Genomic DNA, 21052 nt, shown 5'->3' with positions numbered 1-21052 from the left:
AAAATTATGTTCAACAAGAGTATTGTATGTGCTGTAACATAATATAACTGGTCTAGCTAAATCCTGACAATATTTTGTTTTTATCCACAGGTACAAAATTACAATTACAAATTTAATAGAGTCCTGTAAAATAATTAGTAGTGGTTAGGCTGGTGGCCTGTTAAAAATGTGTCTAAATGACCATCATTGTAATATTTGCCTGACATGCCTAGTTAAATAAAGGTTACACACAAATGATCACAGTAACATGCCTGATTGGACAAGGCAAGTGATTTATAAGGGCGGGAATAAGTGGGCGCGTGGGGCAGACAACAGCCCATGATGATAATTTTTTTGGAAGAATGATCTGCATAGCTAGCTAAAGCCCTTTTTGTGTGGTTGAGTGACAGTGGAAAGAGCGGTATGTGTGAATTGCAATAATGTCGATGATATAAATGTAATGCATCATGATATTATATTTCGTAAGACATAGCTATGTCAATAGCCCTATCTCAGACAAAAATATCTATGCAACCAGACAGGCAAATAACTGTCAAATTGTCACAGTAAATGCTACCATATGCTAGCTAGATATCAAGCCAATGTTATGTAGGTTGACATTCTTCTTTACGAATTCAGTCTCGTGAACACACAAACATCTTCGGTGTGCATTTGCATGAACAACTACGAGCATGTGGTTTGTAGAAATTTATTGACATTACAATAAATTATAATAACCAAAGCAGACACCTACCAGGTTCAATTAGCATGGCTAACTTGACTAGCTGGCCACTGGTTGAAAATGGCAAGCTAGCTACAAACTAACGTTACCGTTAGCTAGCTAGCTTCCTGGCTAGCACAGTCTTCTTGCATTGGTCTTCGACCTATTTAATATCGACAATTATTCTACCTATTTACATATCTGCAGTGTAGCGATAATAATAAGCGTATATTAATATGCATGCATTTCTGTAAACAAATATCTAACAGCTGGAATTAGCGCGTATTCCTCCAATATTTCTGCTGCAAAAACAGTGCCAGTGACTGCACAGACTTTGTGCAGAATCACACACAGATCTGTATGCATATGGATGGTTAGCTACATGTAGTGCATAATTGTAACGTTAATGATTTAGCTCACTGATTCTCAACTGGTTGGTCGTGACGGAGGTTTTGAATGGTTCGCGAGTGTCTTGAGTGAAAAATAAATATTATAATTTGATTATTTGTAAATTAAAAATAGTGCAGTCTGAACTTAAACTACTAAAACCAAGTAGAACGTTTGTAGAAATTATAATGAACCTATATGTTTTAATAATTTAACATCTGAACTATTTTTCAATCACAGTATTTTCAATATAGTTACTAACAGCGCTATTTAGACTTGATTTAGACGTCTCAAATCAGTGAGTTTAACATTCTTCATCAAGAATATGGGCAACATGGAATGATTGACGATGGAAAAAATGTGGGACTGTTGTTCCCAGGTTATAATTTGTACATTTACTATCAATATAACATTTCAAATCGCTTTCCAGATTGCATTTTGGCGATGCTAGTATTGGATGGCAACTGAGACAACCCTTGTTCAATTTGTGACCCGATGCAAAACCATTCGAGAACCACTGCTTTACCTAAACTAAGTTTTATATGGAATTTTAAACATCATGTCTACCTTTAATGAATTCTGCTTTTTCTTTGGTGATAGACAACAAGGAAGAACCCTTGAGTTGAAGAATTATGTCTATTTAGGTTTAAAATAGCCCATCCACCATTGGTGTTGTCTTTTGTCATCTCTTGAAGGTTGTAGAATCAGCTCCACCTGTACAGTGAAATTCTAAGAAAGAGACATCTCCACAGTATTTACTGCACAACAAAATATAATTTAATGAATTCACATGTCACAGTTTGAAACACAAATCTATTTTGATATATAAAATAAAAAGATCCAGTACCCTCCATTTGTCTCAGAATAAGGCATGCAGTCTCCATAGAGCTTTGGACATGTAAAGCTACAGGTCATGTTACAGTAGGACTCACAGAGACATTCAGGTCATGTTACAGTAGGACTCACAGAGACATTCAGGTCATGTTACAGTAGGACTCACAGAGACATTCAGGTCATGTTACAGTAGGACTCACAGAGACATTCAGGTCATGTTACAGTAGGACTCACAGAGACATTCAGGTTATGTTACAGTAGGACTCGCAGAGACATTCAGGTCATGTTACAGTAGAACTCACAGAGACATTCAGCCACAAGTACACACAGAAGCGCTCGGAGTAGCCACTCTTGTCTTGGGGCCCAATGAACATTTATTATTTCTGCACACAATGCGTAGGTATAGGTGGGAATGAACACAAAACACAACACCTAAGGTATAGTAGTAATTCACATTTATGTAGCAACAAGGTAGTACACTTTAACTGGAGGGGCGGGGGGGGTCATTCAACTCTCCAAGCTCCTCAGAAAAAGTGGTTAGGTGAAGGCGGAATACTGTATTATGTGACTTACTTTTGACATACATTTACACAAAAAAATAATAGTAGACTAGTACATTGTGTGAAAATAGTATGTAGGTGGTGTGTAAAATGATGACTTTTTACAGCCGTGACTCTTGCTTTCCACCCTATAAACACAGGCCTTTTTGGAAAAGATATATAAAGAGTGTAATCACTATAAAGGAGTTGTTGTATCATTCATTGGATTAAATGTGAGTTCCACCAAAATACTATTACTCTTGTAACTCGCATATCCAGTAGAAAGTACAGAGAACTTTTGTTTGGTGCAAAATCCAACTTTTGTTATACAATACACACGTTTTGCACTATATTTATCAGATACTTAAGACAACAAGCTATGGAGGAAAATGTACAAACATTTAAATGATAAACCCTTCTGGTGCATTATAAATAAATAAAGGTGAAATATTCTAGTATTTTTAATTCCCTATGCATGCAGACATGTTTCCGGCTGTGAGAGTGGCCAGGTGGAGTCAAGGCTGTCGGGGCTATGGGGAGATGGAGAGAAGAGCTGTGCGGTGGGTGGAAGAAAAGTTGGAGTAGCAGGGCATTGTCAAGGTGATGGGAGGGGCGGCTCATTACGCTTGCTGAGCCGCTTGCTCCGCCTCTTCTCTGGCGACAGCCCACGGCTGTGATGAGGGCTGCACCCTTGCCGCTCCCATCCTCCGACAACAGGAAGTTGACGTTACACTTGGGGGCGAGCTCCTTCACTGTCTGGTGGAAGATCCGGGAAAAGCTGGAGAGACAGGCACACATAGTCAGACGAGTATAAGGATAATTGTCTCTTATAGGACATACAGTGGGGCAAAAAAGTATTTAGTCAGCCACCAATTGTGCAAGTTCTCCCACTTAAAAAGATGAGAGAGGCCTGTAATTTTCATTATAGGTACACGTCAACTATGACAGACAAAATGAGAGAAAAAAAATCCAGAAAATCACATTGTAGGATTTTTTATGAATTAATTTGCAAATTATGGTGATCTCCCTTCCTCTCTCTCTATCCCTCCATCACTCACTGTGGGTGCAGTTTGTAGAGTGTTCCGTCCACCCCCACAGTGACGTCCAGGTGGTCCAGCCCTCTGTTCTCACGAATCTTGTCCACCACGCCGGCCATTCCGGCTCCGCAGATCTGAGCCGCACGGAGGGACACGGTGCTGCATACCTCCTTGACGATGATACTGTCGTCACATGTGCTGTCCAGACCCAGCTGCTGTAGGATGGCCCTGACCTGCAGCAAGGCCAGGCGATCGCTGGGGAAGAAAGGGTTAAAGGTCCATCAAGAGCCATTGGGTCACTGGATACTGAATAGTTACTTGTGCATACAGGTAGGCCTAATATTGGTTACAGTCTCATAAAGGTGTCTGTATCATATTCTTATGTGTTTGAAACAATGTAGATGCAATTGTTGTAAACAATTTGTAATTGTATTAAGTGTTGGTTCTCAACAGCGTAGATAATCTCTGTACATCCCAAATTACAACAGGATTCTTATGCACACCCCCAGGTGTATATCCTTAGTTAATAGGGTCAAATTTAAGTACAGCGGGATATTTTTTAGTTTAATCACATTCCCTACCTCTCTATCTGGGACAGGAACTTGGTCTCAAAGATGCCTCTGGTCTTCAGCGTCTCAGAGATCTTTCCACGGAACAGGAAGCCGCGCTTGGTCAGGTCAATCAGGATGTTCCTCACAATTTCTCCCAGGTACATGCCACTACACATCTTCTCATACCTGAGACATGGAGTGAAACATACCCAAAATTTGAGGCATATAACTTAGTTATTTAGTTTGGTCCATCTTTCCTCAGGGAGTTTAGTACAGTAGACCATCTATGACTCTTAGTCTAACATACCAACAATCAAAACCAAGCACCATTTTATTATGGATAACAATAAAGTATTTTAGAGTCAATAAAGGATTCTGGTTCAAATAAAGTACAGATGCATACTCAGGCCATTAACAAAACACTTAGGCCAAAAAAACAACAACCAAAAAAACACATTTCAACCTATCCTGTGCTCAGAGAGCCATTTAATAGTTTGACTGTTCATTTGTCACCTCTGTTTGCCCTCGTTGAGTGAGTTCTCGTCCACGGCGCAGTCGTACTGCGTCCTGATATCGTCCAGGCACCCATTGTCCCCGAATGCGCCCCACTCCATGTTGACGCACATGCGTCCCTCATTCCCCTCCACCGTCTCTATGTTCCTCATCTCCTCCATGTAACACGCATTACTGCCTGTCCCTGTTAGAATGCACGTGACATCCCAGGTCTTAGGTTTATAATGCACATGACATCCCAGGTCTATAAATCTGTACAGTATTACATGTAATGCGGATATACTACTTATTACAATGAACATTACAGTAAATTATATACAATTTGGTATAAAGTTTTAACCATTAGCTTTGTATCCAATTTCATCAACTTATTTTGCATTTGATAGAAAAAACAATTTTGTACTGTAAGTGTTTAAGTGTAAGTGATTAAATTAAGTAGTGGCCTGTATACCTGCAATAAGTCCAACCTCACAGGTGGGCTCTTCATATGCACATGTCATCATTGTTCCAACAGTGTCGTTCACCACAGCTACCACATCCAGATCAAACTCCTATACATACACACAACACACAAACAACATTATGAGTTGAACAGTACATTTGAGTGAGTTGAACTATACATTTTCTGCTTCACCCAATGCTTTAAATAGTAACCTCATTCGTCACCTTAATTTACTGTCACAACCAGAAAACAAACCTCCATTTAGAGTCATGCATCATGTTGTAAAGCAAAAAACATGATATTATTTTCAGTGTGAGTGTTGGTGTGTACAAATGGTTATTTCTCAGTTATTTCTCAATGAATTATCCACTTTTCCCCCCTGGAAATGTTAGTGAATGGCTGGTTCAACTGAAAGATGATATCAGACATGGCAACCTTTCAAATAGCACTCCAAGAACAATGCAACCCACTGACCCTCCACACATTCATTATTATGCAGAAGCTCAGACAGGAGACAGACAGGCACACACACACATACACACACAATTGACAAAAATATATCATATTCCCATTCCCATTTGTAAAGATCCTGATTTTTTGTTGTTGTTGCTAGAAATATAAACTCGCAATTTGGTCACAACAATGGACACAAAAATGGTCACAACAAACACTCAAGTTAATTTGTCTTATACTTTCCTATAACTATTTTACAGTCATTTTTGCATTCTTGTTTATTACAATTTTCCCATGTTAATAACATGCTATTTAAACCATTTCCAGACCTCTGCATTGCGGTAGTCTCAGAAATCCAACCCTAGGCAACACAGTGACTAGGGACTGGTTTCAGTAATTGACTCTTTATGTTATAGATTAACTAGGTCACTACATGATGGCTAGTACATCGATTTAAAAAAAGCTATTATCTTGGCTCTCCAACAAATCATGAGGCAGTCATGCCTGAATGTCGCGATTCAAAACCAAAACTTGCAGGAAAAACCTTTGCAGTGGTTTTAGTTAAAGTAGTTAAAAATAACCAAAGTGATCTCCATCTTGCTAGCCAATATTTAGTATTTTTTTATTTTGCCAATATTTAGCATTTTATTCAAGCCAATAAAGTAGTGACGTAGATAATTACGTACTTCCTCTATGCCAAAATAGCCCATAATTGAAACCAGGCTCTAGTCACTGTGTTGCCTAGGGACAGGTTTTCGAGACTAGCACATTGCGGCTCTGTTTTACCTGTGTTTTTTGCCCGAATCAATTTGCTCATTGACATTCAACTAATACTTACTCCATCCTCCATCTAAAAAGGTGAAATTGATAAAAAAGATACTGAGAAACATGTTGGTGTGTGATTTGGGCTGAGAACCCTGAGAACCTTCCCACAAAGGATTTCTATGGTTTTGATAGCATTTAGCGACTTTTCCCACTCAAACTTTTCTGCCGCAAACAATGGGAGACGCTGTCTGTGCAAGAAAGGCACTGCAATGGTGCACAGATAGGCAGAGAAGCACAAGGGGAGGGGGTGTGAGTGGGAGAGGTGGCGAAAATGCTATGTCGGGGACCGCAGCTGTGCAGGGCAAATTGGTGCTGTGACTTCGTCATGGCAACGGCAAAACGTCATCTAGCGACTTCTAGCAACAAATCAATGAGCCAGTAGTGATTCTCACTGAAAAATTGTTGGCAACTGGTTCCACACCAGTTATTTGATTCTACTCTATGGAGTTATATTGTGGGGAGGTGTTACATATTATCACAGTGGTGTGAAATAAGGCGTGGTGTCCAACCTCACCTCTTTCCTCTTGATGCCCTCCCGGAGAAGCTCCACCACGTCTTCACCCTCACAGTCTGTGCATTTGAAGCCTTTGGTCCAGTTCACAAGGATACCCTGAAAAACAGAAAAGGCACTTTTTGGTTACACTACGATCACCTAGAGCTGGACGATATGGCCAAAAATCCATATTGCGATAAATTATGTTAATTTATGCAAATACGCTAAATAGAACAATACGTTTATAACAATGCACACCACAGTTATTTTTTATTACACTTTAAACAAAAACAAAGATTTATTGTTGTAGCCATCAAATGTCCCATTAACAATCACCCATATTAGCAAACTTATTTAATTTCAAACTTCACATTTCTCTAGTATAGGCTACTTATCTATTTAATGATATCAGCAAAATACCTTTAATAAGTGGTCGGTGTCAATCATTTTCGGTTTATCGTCCCAGCTCTACGATCACCATAATACATTAACTTGATATTCGGTGCATCCACATATTTTATAGTTATAGCAGACATGACTGTCACTCTGAGAACGATCAATGAAATATACTGTGAAATGCGAATGTTGATCATAATTGTCAGTGAGAGTGATTCCATTTTTGGAGGATCATGCATAACAGGATATATTTTGGGTTCTCATCCAGGGTAGATGTTAGCCAGCAGATAAACTACTCACTGCATCCAGGCTCTTCTGGTGACAGGGGAAGGAAAAGGTGAAGCCCAGAGGCAGACGGGCACTCTTCATGCCCATGTAGTCCAGGAAGTCAGAGATGCAGTACACAATGTGGTCAAAGAGCTGGAGGAAACGGTGGAAAAAACGTCATTAATCATTTATTCATAATCATAAACTGAGTTTAATGATGTGGCTGATGTACTGACTTTATTTCAGTGCAGACAGAAATAAATTAGACTCAATTTATGGATGGATTTGGTATCATTTGAAAATGGATGAATCATAGTTCATGAATTGAGACCTAATCTAATGGCTTTTGGCTAATGACATTTAGTATTTTGAGCCATTGCTGTACCTCTTCTCCCGTGCCCTGCATGACCTCGATGGGAATGGCGTAGATTTTGTTGTGCATCTCCACTGTACGCCTTTTCCCACTACGGATCTTAACCAGCAGCACCCGGAAGTTTGTCCCTCCCAGATCCAGAGCCAGAAAATCCCCATTTTCTGTAACATGAGATCTGGCTAATTAGATAATGATATTACAATACCATACAAACTACCACTATTTCCATAATATATTCTCATGTTTCAAATGTTGATCTTCATAGATTATACAAAAAGTACAAAAAGTAGACAAATTTTGAAAGTACTGAAGCTTTTAAACTTTTGCGGGGGTCAGTCCCATTTTATTCCCTAACAGTTGAACAAGGAATTCCTCCATGGAGGTGTAATTTATTTCCTGAATCGGCTACATTTCAGATGGAACTGATTCCCGCCAACTCTGAATAGTGGTGATAAGATATATTAATTCTGCTTTAAATCCTTCCTGCTATCCATCCATCCATCCATCCATCCATCCTTCCACAACCCCTCCCTGTCGGTCACCTGTTCCGTCAGGCGTGCTGCGCACGTAGGTGGGCAGCATCTTGACAGTGGCTGAGTCGTGAGTCTTTTTCCCCAGGCCGTTCTCGATCTCCGTCCTCATCCTTTTCTTCACCTCCAGCAGCTGGGCTTTGCTCAGACGGAACTCAGCCAGTGTCTGGGCGATCTGGCGCGTCTGGTCAGCCAGACGGTACGCCACCGCCGTCACCATGGCAGCACCCTTAGCACTTCCGCTCTCGGACAGCAGGAAACGGACGTCAGAGTCGGGCACCAAACGCCGCACCGTCTTGTGGAGACGCCGGGCATATCTGCAGAGAGAGGAGAAGGGCGGATGGATGGAAGAGATTACAAACTGTTTGGATTTCTGTATTGAAGCGTAGTACTCGGGGAAATGTCAATCTTGATAAGTTATTGCGTCATCACTTGTGGTAGAGACCAGCATATTTTTTGACACCTGTGGCTATTTTGAAATTCCTTCCTGTTCTCTTATTGTGTTCTTGCACAGAGGAGGTCCTATCGACCTCCAGTAGTATTGAGTACTCACTGAGGGTGCATCTTGTACATCGACCCATCAATGCCCACAGTGGTGCGCAGGCGGGCGACTCCCTTGTTGTCCTTCAGCCGAGTAAGGATACCTCCCAGTGTAGCTGCAATGAGGTTCGCAGAGCGGAAGGATACGATGGTGCACACGTGTTGCACGGCAACACAGTCCTCTTGAGAAGGCTCCACACCAAGCCTCGTTAGAATCTCTTTGCATTTGGTCAGGCCTTCCTTGCTCCTGTCATGGGGAGAGAGAGGTCAATGGCAAGTATTTATGTAGTGCATGAGCTCTACAGCTCACTTAGCCTCAAATAACTTTTCATTGTATGTAATGGTGGTCATATAGTCCACAAAAACAATGGAGTTGTGTATATTTTCCTTTTAAGAAACTGTCCATGGTTGACGTCTTACTTCTCAATGGCTGAAACATGCTTAGTTTCGATCTTCCCTTTTGTCAGAAGTTCAGGGGTTATCCGACCCTCGAACAGCAGTCCCTCCTTGGCCATCTTGACCAGGATGAGGCGGACCAGCTCTCCCATGAACATCCCGCTGGCCATCTTCTCAAACCTTCCCAGACAAAGACACAACAGAGACACTGCCAGTTGATTTTTAGGGCTTGTAAACAAATACACAGCTTTACGTTCTCTGAGGATTTATTGTTATGTAACATGACTCTTCCTGAGATTTTGTAAATGCCTGCTTGGGTTAAACAATGGCTCCAATGTTTTCTGTTTTATCTTGGCGGTGAGGGTGGCAAGCCCCTGGCCTGGAGCCCTATATATTTATACTTGTAGTGCAAAAAGTGACTGATTCAATGGAAGTTTAACTGACAAATTGCACTGGAATTAGCTTTAGGTTATAACTCCGTTATAGCAACAACCATAAACACATATTCCACATAGCAGTCCTGAGTACAATGCAGGCCCTACAGTCTTGACTTACAGCTGTTTCCCAGGGTTGAGGGAGCCTCGGTCGATCTCCCGGTCAAACTCTGTACGGAGGTCCTCCAGGGACCCGTCGTCCCCGAACGCCCCCCACTCTGTGTTGATGCACATCCTGCCCTCGTCTCCCTCCACCATGTCAATGTGCCGCAGCTCCTCCATATAGCAGGCATTAGTACCAGTACCTGAAAGTACACCCAGCCTAGTAAATAACCTGTCTGGAGCACTACAGCAAGCCACAGGAGAATACTGTTCCACAAAATCGACATCTGCTTAATTTTCATTTAAATTTAGAATTAACATGAGTCTACAAAGCCACAATCATTCTTTGCCATTGGCAAGCTGAACATTTCTTTTACCACCTTTTATCAATAACCCTTTTGAGTGCAATAATTGTATTGAATGTTGTGTATCCTCACCTATGATGATGCCAACTTCACATCGTTGATCGTCGAACCCACAGGTCATCATTGTTCCGGTTGTGTCATTGACCACTGCCATGATGTCAGCTTCATAGTCCTGACAAATACAATATGTTTTCTAAATCTCTTCTAGTGGCACACGTGGTAATTCAATTATTGTTAAGAAATAAGAAATCTCACCCCTCGTTTCTTGATGGCCTTGTTCAGAAGCTTCACAACATCCATGCCTTCTACACCACTCACTTTGAACTTCTTTGTCCAAGTCACTAAGACGGCCTGTAATAGACAGCACTTTCTTTAATAAATCTGTCCTATGACCACCTAGTGCTAGTCTTAGCTAGTCTTAGCTAGTCTTAGCTAGTCTTAGCTAGTCTTGGCTAGTGTTGGCTAGTGCTGGTTAGTGCTGGCTAGTGTTGGCTAGTGTTAGCTAGTGTTGGCTTTGTGGACATTATTTTTTATTACATTATTTTTTAAATTAGGATTTTGTCCCCCCAGGCAGGTACCACCCCCACAGTTATTTACTCTACAACAGAACTGTACAAACTCAAACCCTAAAAGTTGTCTTATACTTAAATATATATTTATATTATAATGATATTATATAAATATCTTATATAAATATATTATAATGCCATTTATTATGGTTTCTCAACATCTCAAATAAAGCATTAAAACATTATAAATGCATACATTATTGGAACCTCTTACCTCATCCAGTTTAGTTTGTGCACATGGGAAGGAGAATGTGAATCCTACAGGGAGTTTTTTATCCTTGATCTTTTGTTTCTCCATGAAGTCACCAAGGCATTCTGCGACATGGTCAAAGAGCTACAGACATAAAAATATCTTGCATTGAGGAGTGAGACAGAAGCACGTAGTTATACAATTACACATAATAACAGTAGCAGCAAGGCAACCATATTGGCTTATCAAACACTTAATTAACAATTAAACTGGTTTGAATTGGTGAATCATCCCCATATTATTACTTACCCTCTTGCTCTTTTGCTCCCCAGTATCTCTACTTGCACATCATCATCTGCACATCTATCACTCCAGTATTACTGCTAAATTGTAATTATTTTATTTTTGCCTCTAGGGCCTATTTATTGCCTGCCTCCCTACTCTTCTACATTTGCACACACTGTACATAGATCTTTCTATTTTTCTTTCTTTTGTGTTATTGACTGTACGTTTGTTTATTATGTGTAGCTCTGTGTTATTGTTTTTGTCGCACTGCTTTGCTTTATCTTGGCCAGGTCGCAGTTGTAAATGAGAACTTGTTCTCAACTGGCCTACCCGGTTAAATAAAGGTGAAAAAATAAAAAATCATGATGGTGGCCAGCAGTTCTTCAAGTCAGTCCTCTACTACGACCACTCTGTAGGCCTATCGGTTACAGCATGGAATGTTTTTGTTTCAACCAATCACAATTGATCTCTCCCGTTACAGAATTGTTGTGGGTATCAAGTTACTGTTGCCAACTGCCCTCTCTGGGAGTTTCAACAGTCAACAGAGGTCAACAGTGTTGTGATGGGGGTCTTGATGTCACATCCACTTCATAGGACAAACAGATCCATACAACAATATTGAGTGACTGCTTTTATACAAAGTGATCCTTGTTGTTGAGAACCTCTGATGTGAGTGAATGAGACTATAGGCGATGGTCTGGGAGTGTTTGGGGAGTTTTGAGGGTTTTTTGTTGTGTTTTCGTTTGTTTTGTTTTGTTTTTGAGGGTGTTTTGGTTTGTTTTTTGGTGGTGTTTTGTGGTGTTGTTGACCTGCGTCCCACTCCCATGGATAATGTCCTCAGGGGTCTCGTAGACCAGGCTTTCCATCTGAACCGGCTGCTTCTTGTCTTGTGTCACCTTCACACGCAGGATACGGAAGTTGGAGCCACCCAGATCCAGAGCTAAGAAATCCCCCTTTTCTGTCAGATTGGAGAAAATAAAAACGCAGAAGAAAATACATTAACAACATTAACTATTTTATAGTGTCTTTCAAGCAGTGTGTTACTAACTACAAAATTCATTTTAGGTGAACTGAATTGATTGCCTGCCAGGTGCTTATATATCAGGATTATATGTAATTATAGGAAGGGAGACAAAATCATACTATGTCCTCAAAAGGTAAAGCAAGGCCTGTTTATATTGATTGTATAGATCAGGCACCAAGCTGATCTAATTACATTACATCTGTCTGGTGTTGACCACAGAGCATTATCACAATCTGTTCCCTTGACCTGTCTGGAATGAAATGTCACTGAGCTGTATTGGATGGAGGTGTGTCTGATGGCCTACAGACTAGACGATGGCTCCATTTGTAGCTGCCATTAAAGCAAAGTAGAATTCTATCCTCAGGCTAACTAGGTAATGTTCTGTTATAACACTGTTATAAAGTGCTGCTGTTCCATCTAGATTGTAGTTTACAGTAAAGGGCCAGCAATTAAAAGCATTCTCCACTGTTGATATTCATTGTGCCTTACTCTGTAAAGAAACCATCACAGAAAATATATTACTTGTGTTGCTATCTTGTTGATCATGGCGTTGATGGCTTGTAATTGGCCTGTGTAACTAAGTAAATTGTTGATAATACTTTTACACACATCTCACATACTTGATACATATCAGTTGTCAGCTGTCACCATAGTCTCAACTTTGAACTTTGACTGAATCTCCCTTCCCGACCCCCTCATGTCCAGTGGCTGAAAACGATGGCTATTTATAACATGCAAGATGACAGGGAACTGCTCAAGGCAGAATGGCTTTATGAAACAACCCCTCTGCAAGGCTAGCCTTGTTGGGCCTTGGCATTTACTGTCCATAGGCCACTCTGTTTACAAACAAAGATAGGCCACCCTGGTCTATGCATAGGTTGGATGTTTGGAGTTAACCTCTTGACAATGTCCTCTACTATCAGCAGTGGCCTCTACAATCAGCAGTCGGCTCTACTATCAGTGGCCTCTACTATCAGTAAGTTCAAAATAGCTTTCTAACATTTTATTATCAGGCAACATTTTACGTATAGTATTTTCCATCCTCTTCTCCAAAGTAATAACTTTATGCCTTGCCTGTTGACATTCAACATTACATTTGTTAATGTAACCCAATACTCTAGTTATTTATTTACGAGGGCTGGGCATTTTAACTGATGTTGACAGGCAATCAGCTAGTAAACAAACAAGGAAACAGACAGTGAACTCATCTCCTCTTTTTTTAATGTCTTAAACTATAAATCTTACCTGTAACTTTAAATTTAAACTACAACATATACATTTTATATACTATAAACTGAAAAAAATAACTCCAACTGTCCCCAATAAACCCAACTACCCTAACGGTGGATCCCCCTGCATCATTTTGCACGAGCTCAGTGTCTCTGTATCTAGCAGTTGAATGATCAGCGTCAGCGATATTAAATGTTATCATGCACTGCTATAGCACAGCTAATTATACTGACAGCCCATAGACACTCTAGTGGCCACAGAGAGCACTGCTTTGCTCCTGGGCTCACAACAATGGCGCTAGGTGGCCATATGACCTGCCAAGTTCAAATACAGGGGCCACACAGTACACACAAAAAGCCTAATGTCACAGAATGGCACTGGACATTTAAAACAACTCAGCACATTTTTGCAGGACAGATAAAGCTGGGAGTGTAGTGTGTGCTTTAAAGTGCTTACAGTATAAACACTATTTTCTATGTAGAGTTAAAGGTCCAATAGTGGTAATTTGGTGTTTTTACTGTAGAAGTAACCTGAAAGGACATGCCAGTAGATATGCAAGCTGCAGGTCAAAATGGGATCCATGCCATTATCCTATGATTATGAATGTAAAGGTTTTTTTGTTATGCAGAGAGGCAGCTAACATCATCAGTGTGGATTATTTCCAATGTGTATATTGCTGTACTTTAAGAGATTGAACTGGATAATCACGTTCCAATTTGTAACATATTAAATTAATTTTAATTTGTAACATATCATCCGAATTGCAGGAAAATTATTATAATAATTTTTTGCAGGATGTAAGAAATCATACGAAATAGATGACTTTGTGCACAATTTTCGGGGACCTGTTTTGGCTCGTGAACCAACTGAGCCACACAGAACCACTATATTGTATTGAAGTTTACTCTGTATTAACTTGACACTTTACCTGATCCATCAGGGATGGACCTGACAAAGGTGGGCAGCATCTTGACGGTCGCGGTGGTGTGGTGTCGCGGCCCAGCCCGTTCTCCAGCTCCCGCCGGAACCGACACTTGATGTCATGCAGCGTCTCGTCAGAGAAACGCATGGAGTAAAGGTACTTGTCGATCTATAGACCACCGCAGGAAAGAATGGATACAATATGTTATGATGATATGTCATCATGATACAGTATATACAAGGATTAGGGTCATGAGTTTTACTGACCCTATTATGTATCGTTATGATACTGTATATTACTCAACCAATGATGGAGTGCAGGTACTTAGCAATATGAAGACAGACAGACATTACAAGTTGTTATATTATTCCAGAGTACAATGGAACACAATCCAGAGGGAATAACTGGATAGGATCCACAGATTATTATATCATCTCTTGCAGTGGCATTAGTATTCACCAGTCGCTATGGGGCTCCAAAAAGAAGAGCTGAGCTGAACAATATTACTGCTGTAGAGCCGATAGCTGGAGAATGATTGTCCTGAAATAAATAGCATTGTGCAGCCTTCACATAGAGACGAGTATGTGTGTGGCGATAGTAATTTAGTAGTAGTAGTAGGCTACAAACATTATGTAATGCATGCTATCAGAGACCATCTGTTTTCATCACAATGATAAATACTAGTACAATTTTGGTACAATGTTTTATCATTAAGATATATTAGAATTCATTATGAGAATATTACATTAAGTATAGTAGTAGTATAATATACTGTCATAATAATTGACGTCATAAAATATTTTGCTGAATCAGCTCTCATGCTGGTCTTAATCAGGATTGTGATGGTTAACTGGGTTTATTCCCAGGGGCCTGAACATGTTCACTGCTGTGGTGAATCACACATTAGCTAGCTACAGTACTAGGGGCACGTGCACATGCTGCACTACACGTCACGCATGACATCACAAATCCTATCCCACACTCCGTCAGAGAATGAGCCAATCTGTCTTTACTAAGTCTCTAGGGGATGTCACACAGGTCAAGTCAAAACCAATGGATTTATTAATGTATAATGTGTGTCCTGAGACAACTAGATGCTCTCTGATGCTTGTCTGACATCTACATGTCATGCCTTGTTTCTGTTCTGAAGTCAACATCTGTCTATCACTAACGGGCATGTTCCCTCCTATCCACAGGAATGAGCGAGGGAATTGATTTGGTTACAGGCCTAGTGTCAGGGGGCAGGATGGTGAGGCAAGGTGTGGTTTGGCACTTTAACCATTTCCATGACGATGGAGAGGGAGAGACTGAGTGAGGAGTCAGAGAGAGAGAGAAGAGTGGGAAGGAGAGAGGAAGTGCTCACGGTTTCCTTCCCAGCAGCCCCTAGCTCACAGACACCTGTCTGCTTCAGACGCCCTGGCAACAGATGCCCCGGAAACGCTCCTTAGCGATGAGAGGGGGGCTAGCATGCACTGCATCATGACCACCACCAGCTAGCCCACCCAGCTGGCACATCCTAATCTCAAGGACACACAGTGCATTTATTACAAACTGCACACTCCTGTTCCAATACTTGTTCCAACTCTAGACAAGACTAACCACTCATCAAAATTAAATCAGATGTCCATCATGGCTCCCTCCCAAAGCTCCATCTTCGCCCAGCCTCATCAAACGCCCCAGAGGCATATTGATATGCATGGAGCATCAACCATCAACCAGTGACCATGGCTGTCAGTAGCATCTACACTTACAAAACTGACCCATTCTAGAGGGAAGAGTTCAGTAAAAGTGTTGTAGTCACTCACCTTCTTAACCTGGTCATCCTTCAGCTCAGTGAAGTAATATGCCAGAAGCTGTGCCGCTATCATCCTGCCTGCACGTATGCGAGGGCTGTCAGCGACTGACGGACGGGGAGGTGAGAGAAAAGGGAGGAAAGAACAACCGATATCCAAGCTCTCGTTTGTCCTTCACTGATCCCTTCTTTATTCTAATGTGAAGAAAAGCAGGCCTGAGCTGCCCTAGTCCCACTTGAAGAGAATTGTGAGGTAAAAGTGCTAGTAAAACAGTGAAGAAGAAGAAGCTGTGCCTGGGTTGCACACACACAGGCACACACACAGTGTCTTGTCTGGGTCTCAGTGCTGTGGTGCTAGCTTTCTAGCTTCTCTCTGCTAGCTGCCTGGCTGTCGGTGAATGCAGTGCTGCACTGGAATGGTGGTCAGCTATGCCCTGCCCCCACTGTACACTCTGATTGGCTGAGCCGGGGCTGCTGGGGTAGGGGTATGGCAAGGGGAGGGTGGGCTGAGGACTTCACCTTCAGCTCAGCAAAGGAGGAGAGGAGCGGGGATAGGAAGAGAGAGAGAGAGAGGTGGGAGGGAGATGGGGATTGCAAGAGAAATGGATAAGGGAGGAAGTGGAGGCTTAGTTGATACAGTATCCCACCCCTCTCCTCACAGCAGCAGAGAGAGAGAGATCAAAAGAGAGGGATAGAGAAAAAGGGGCACGTGACAGACATGCCGGCCGGGAGAGACGCCCGGCCGGCATGTCTCATGTTACCACAGCATCCAAGGGAGGACGTGCAAGTGGGAGGGCAGTCACATGATGATGTCATTCCTCTCTGCATCACCATCCTCATGCTGGGGCATCAGCTGGATGAGTGGAGGTGACTGAAGGGCATCCTGACAGATAGCATCACAAACCAGCAGCTAAAGCTCTAGGGAAATATATAATAATATACTTTAGGTAAGGTCTCTGAGTTAAGTGTTTGTGTTTGTGACACCTTTTCTACTTCCATTGCCCCATCAAAGTTTCATGTGGCCTGTGATCCTGTGACCTTTTTCAAAGTGGAACCAGTGGACATCGCAAGTTCTTTTTCATAATTATATTGATGAGGTCAAACCTCTTGAAATTTAGGACGGGTTTGGATATTTGGTGGGGCCTTGATAAAACAAGTCAGAGATGATTCAGTGAAGAGTCTGGATGGAAAAATGTATCCAATGACTTGAGTGCTTGATGTACGTGGTCTTGAGCCTGAGGTAGAGAAGAAGTTTGAAATCATCTCACCACTTTCACCAACTGTAGTCTTGAGAAGAAGCGGGAAGATATCTGAGGAAACGTTCTGTGTGTCACTGTTTTTGAATATTATGAATACTATCCTATTGTTTTTTTATTTGGTTTCCATTGAGAAAAATTTAGATTTCAAACAACTACTCGATACTGATTTACCAAAATAGCTCATCTATTATGTGTGCCATTTCATCCAGAATGATATTTCTTTCTGTTTTGAAATGTCACTCATATGTAAATTTCTCAAAATATTACAGCTGCTTATGACAGTCACCTTTCTTTTGTCTTTTGACCTTCAAGTTTGAACCACTGTCCAAGGGACAGCCCCAGGGGACAACCCCTGTCAATGGTATAAAACACAAGGACTGAAACACCATATCAATTTCTGATGATCTGATGCAACAAAACTCAACATTACTATACCTGGTCTTGAAGGTGTTAAATATCCCCTTTCTCTCCTTCTCTGCAGTCCCCAGTACGTCAACCTCACGCTCTACGTAAACTGAACCATCTCGGCTGACTCAATGACGCGTGGCGCTTCTGATGTCTTTTTCCATCAACTCTATAGTGAATTAGGACCTCCCCCTCTTTTCTCCCCTCCTCCCTCCCTACTCCTTCCCTCTATCCCCCTCTAATAAGGGTTTTCCCTCTCTCTGTTCTGTCCTCCAAAGGAGCAGCTTGAGAGAGAGTGCGCTTTGTGTTTGGTTGACCTGTCGCTCTCTCCTCCAAAAAGACTGCCTGGTGCCATCATGGCCGCTCCAAGGTGACCTTGTCTCTGGCTTCACTGTGAGAGGCCACAGAGACAGAATAATAAAGGGATACTATTGACACAGAACTACACTATACAGTCACCTCAAATTATTTACAGCCTTGAAAAGATGAGCAAAAAAGACTGTATAGAACAAGGTTATTATAGTTTTGTGTTTTTATATTAGTTTTTATTTCTATTTGTTTTAATATTATTTGAAATTCAGTTTATTTTCAGTTAGTTTTCAGATTCACTTTACTCATTTTTATTTTGTTTTGGTGTTAGGGACAGAAAGTAGCCTATATGTGGGAGGCTAGGTGTAACGATCGTTGTTGGAAGGATTGGACCAAGGTGCAGCGTGGAAGGCGTTCATCATGTTTATTAATGTGAACCAGCAACAAAACAATAAAGATTAACACAACGAACATGCAGCTTTGTAGTACAAAAAGGCTACAATACAAAAACAAGATCCCACACACAACAGGTGGAAAAAGGCTGCCTAAATATGATCCCCAATCAGAGACAACGATAGGCTGCCTTTGATTGGGAACCATACTAGGCCAACCTAGAAACGAAAAACTAGAATGCCCACCATAGTCACACCCTGACCTAACCAAATAAAGAAATAAAAGGATCTCTAAGGTCAGGATGTGAAACTAGGAGCCATTTATGTGTGGGTTTTTGGGATGTCACTTCTTGCCACTGGGGGCAGAAATACATAAAGTTATGGGTCAGGTTATAGGTTAGGTTACGTTTAAAGGTAGACTCCGTGAGATGAAGCGAGATGACGTAGATGCACAAAGTAAACAGTAGTAGTGGGTAAATTTCTGCAACAATCAGAGGCGTTGAAGCACGAGGCTCAACTTCTCTGCTGTTGTGGTACTGTCGCTACCCTCATTGTAGCAGCGTGAATTGTACCCGTGCACATGTGCAAATACTCTGTATGACTGTGTGAGTCTTGCATCATGCTTGTCTCAATGGGCGCATTCAAGCAGATCACTTTTGTCAAGTCGATGTCCATCGTTGGTCACCGCCTTTCAAAGTGTGGGATAAAAATAGTCAGACTGGCGCCTATGTAGCACATGGGGATGTGTAAAATGTACTCCTCAGTCTGAAGTGTCCCCACTTACGCCAGCGAATAGCTAGCTTTGTGACCAAAGACATGACTGAAACAGGAACCAATTATTCTGAGATTTATGTGTACAGTGGATATATACAAATAAATGTGATATTTAAGGCCCTCTCTCACATGGGAAAGGGCAAATAACTCACAAAAATGAAAAAAGACAAATGGTTGTTGACCTTCATAAATCAGGCAATATGTGCAAATAAATGGCTAAAAACAGAAATATACCACTTACCACAATTAGGGCAACAATTATCCAATAACTACTTCGTCTTTAAGTCAGACTTTTTCCTTCAAATTCAATTTGAATAGTCTGGGTAGCCATTTGACTAGATGTTCAGGAGTCTTATGGCTTGGGGGTAGAAGCTGTTTCGAAGCCTCTTGGACCTAGACTTGGCGCTCAGGTACTGCTTGCCGTGTGGTAGCAGAGAGAACAGTCTATGACTAGGGTGGCTGGAGTCTGGGCCTTCCTTTCAGGGCCTTCCTCTGACACCGCCTGGTATAGAGGTCCTGGATGGTAGGAAGCTTGGCCCCAGTGATGTACTGGGCCTTTCGCACTACCCTGTAGTGCCTTGTGGTCGGAGGCCCTTACCACCTGGGGGCGGCCCATCAGAAAGTCCAGGATCCAGTTGCAGAGGGAGGTGTTTAGTCCCAGGGTCCTTAGCTTATTGGTGAGCTTTGAGGGCACTATGTTGTTGAACGCTGAGCTGTAGTCAATGAATAGCATTCCCTCAAATTCAGGGTGTAGCCATAGTTGAACTATGCATACCTGTATGTGGGACAATTTGAGGAAGCACTACTTTACAAAACAGAGACTAATCCCCTACTTTCTAAAATCCTCCTATGGAAGAGATACATTGATGATGTCTTTGTGCTCTGGGAAGGAAGTCAGCAGGAAATACATGGATTCCAAATTCTACTAAACGAGAGCTCTGAATACCTCAAATTCACCATGCAGACTGATGAGAGAAAAATAAACTACCTGGACTTCTGGATTATCAATGAGAATGATGCATTACACACAGATTTATACACAAAGCCCACAGACCACAATACCCTGTTATGTGCGGATAGTATGCATCGCTACATCCTCTTCCCCTCAAGAACCATATAGCCAGTTATGCAGGGTTAAACGAATCTGTGGCCACCAGACAGAATTATATATCTTTTTTTTATTTTACCCCTTTTTCTCCCCAATTTCGTGGTATTCAATTGTTTTTTTTTAGTAGCTACTATCTTGTCTCATCGCTACAACTCCCGTATGGGCTCGGGAGAGACGAAGGTTGAAAGTCATGCGTCCTCCGATACACAACCCAACCAAGCCGCACTGCTTCTTAACACAGCGCGCATCCAACCCGGAAGCCAGCCGCACCAATGTGTCGGAGGAAACACCGTGCACCTGGCAACCTTGGTTAGCGCGCACTGCGCCCGGCGCGCCACAGGAGTCGCTGGTGCGCGATGAGACAAGGACATCCCTACCGGCCAAGCCCTCCCTAACCCGGACGACGCGAACCCAGAGTCTCTGATGGCACAGCTGGTGCTGTAGTACAGCACCCTTAACCACTGCGCCACCCGGGAGGCCCACCAGACAGATTTGCTAAAAGAATTACAGATAAATTCAAAATGAGAGGCTACAAGGACAAAACTCTTGATGCTGCAATGATGAAAATATCTCAAAATCCAACAGAGGAATTACTAAAAATTCAACAAAAGAAGAA

At 41.8% G+C, this 21052-nt stretch overlaps 1 protein-coding gene across 1 annotated transcript; it reads right to left on the bottom strand.

The window, feature by feature from the left end:
• Positions 1-1841: 1841 nt before the first annotated feature.
• On the bottom strand, positions 1842-16601 carry LOC112265239 (hexokinase-1). Its single transcript, XM_024442366.2, is given in 19 exon segments — positions 1842-3238; positions 3519-3752; positions 4079-4234; positions 4562-4745; positions 5013-5112; positions 6796-6891; positions 7471-7590; positions 7823-7971; positions 8353-8657; positions 8894-9127; positions 9301-9456; positions 9832-10015; positions 10250-10349; positions 10433-10528; positions 10961-11080; positions 12031-12179; positions 14404-14466; positions 14469-14565; positions 16203-16601. Coding segments are annotated over 19 exon segments (2958 nt in total). The 5' UTR covers positions 16266-16601; the 3' UTR covers positions 1842-2886.
• Positions 16602-21052: the final 4451 nt, after the last annotated feature.

The sequence above is a fragment of the Oncorhynchus tshawytscha genome, linkage group LG02 (assembly GCF_018296145.1).
Source record: "Oncorhynchus tshawytscha isolate Ot180627B linkage group LG02, Otsh_v2.0, whole genome shotgun sequence".
Classification (NCBI taxonomy): domain Eukaryota; kingdom Metazoa; phylum Chordata; class Actinopteri; order Salmoniformes; family Salmonidae; genus Oncorhynchus; species Oncorhynchus tshawytscha.
Note: the sequence above shows the minus strand (reverse complement) of the source record. Positions and strands in the feature narration are given on the sequence as shown.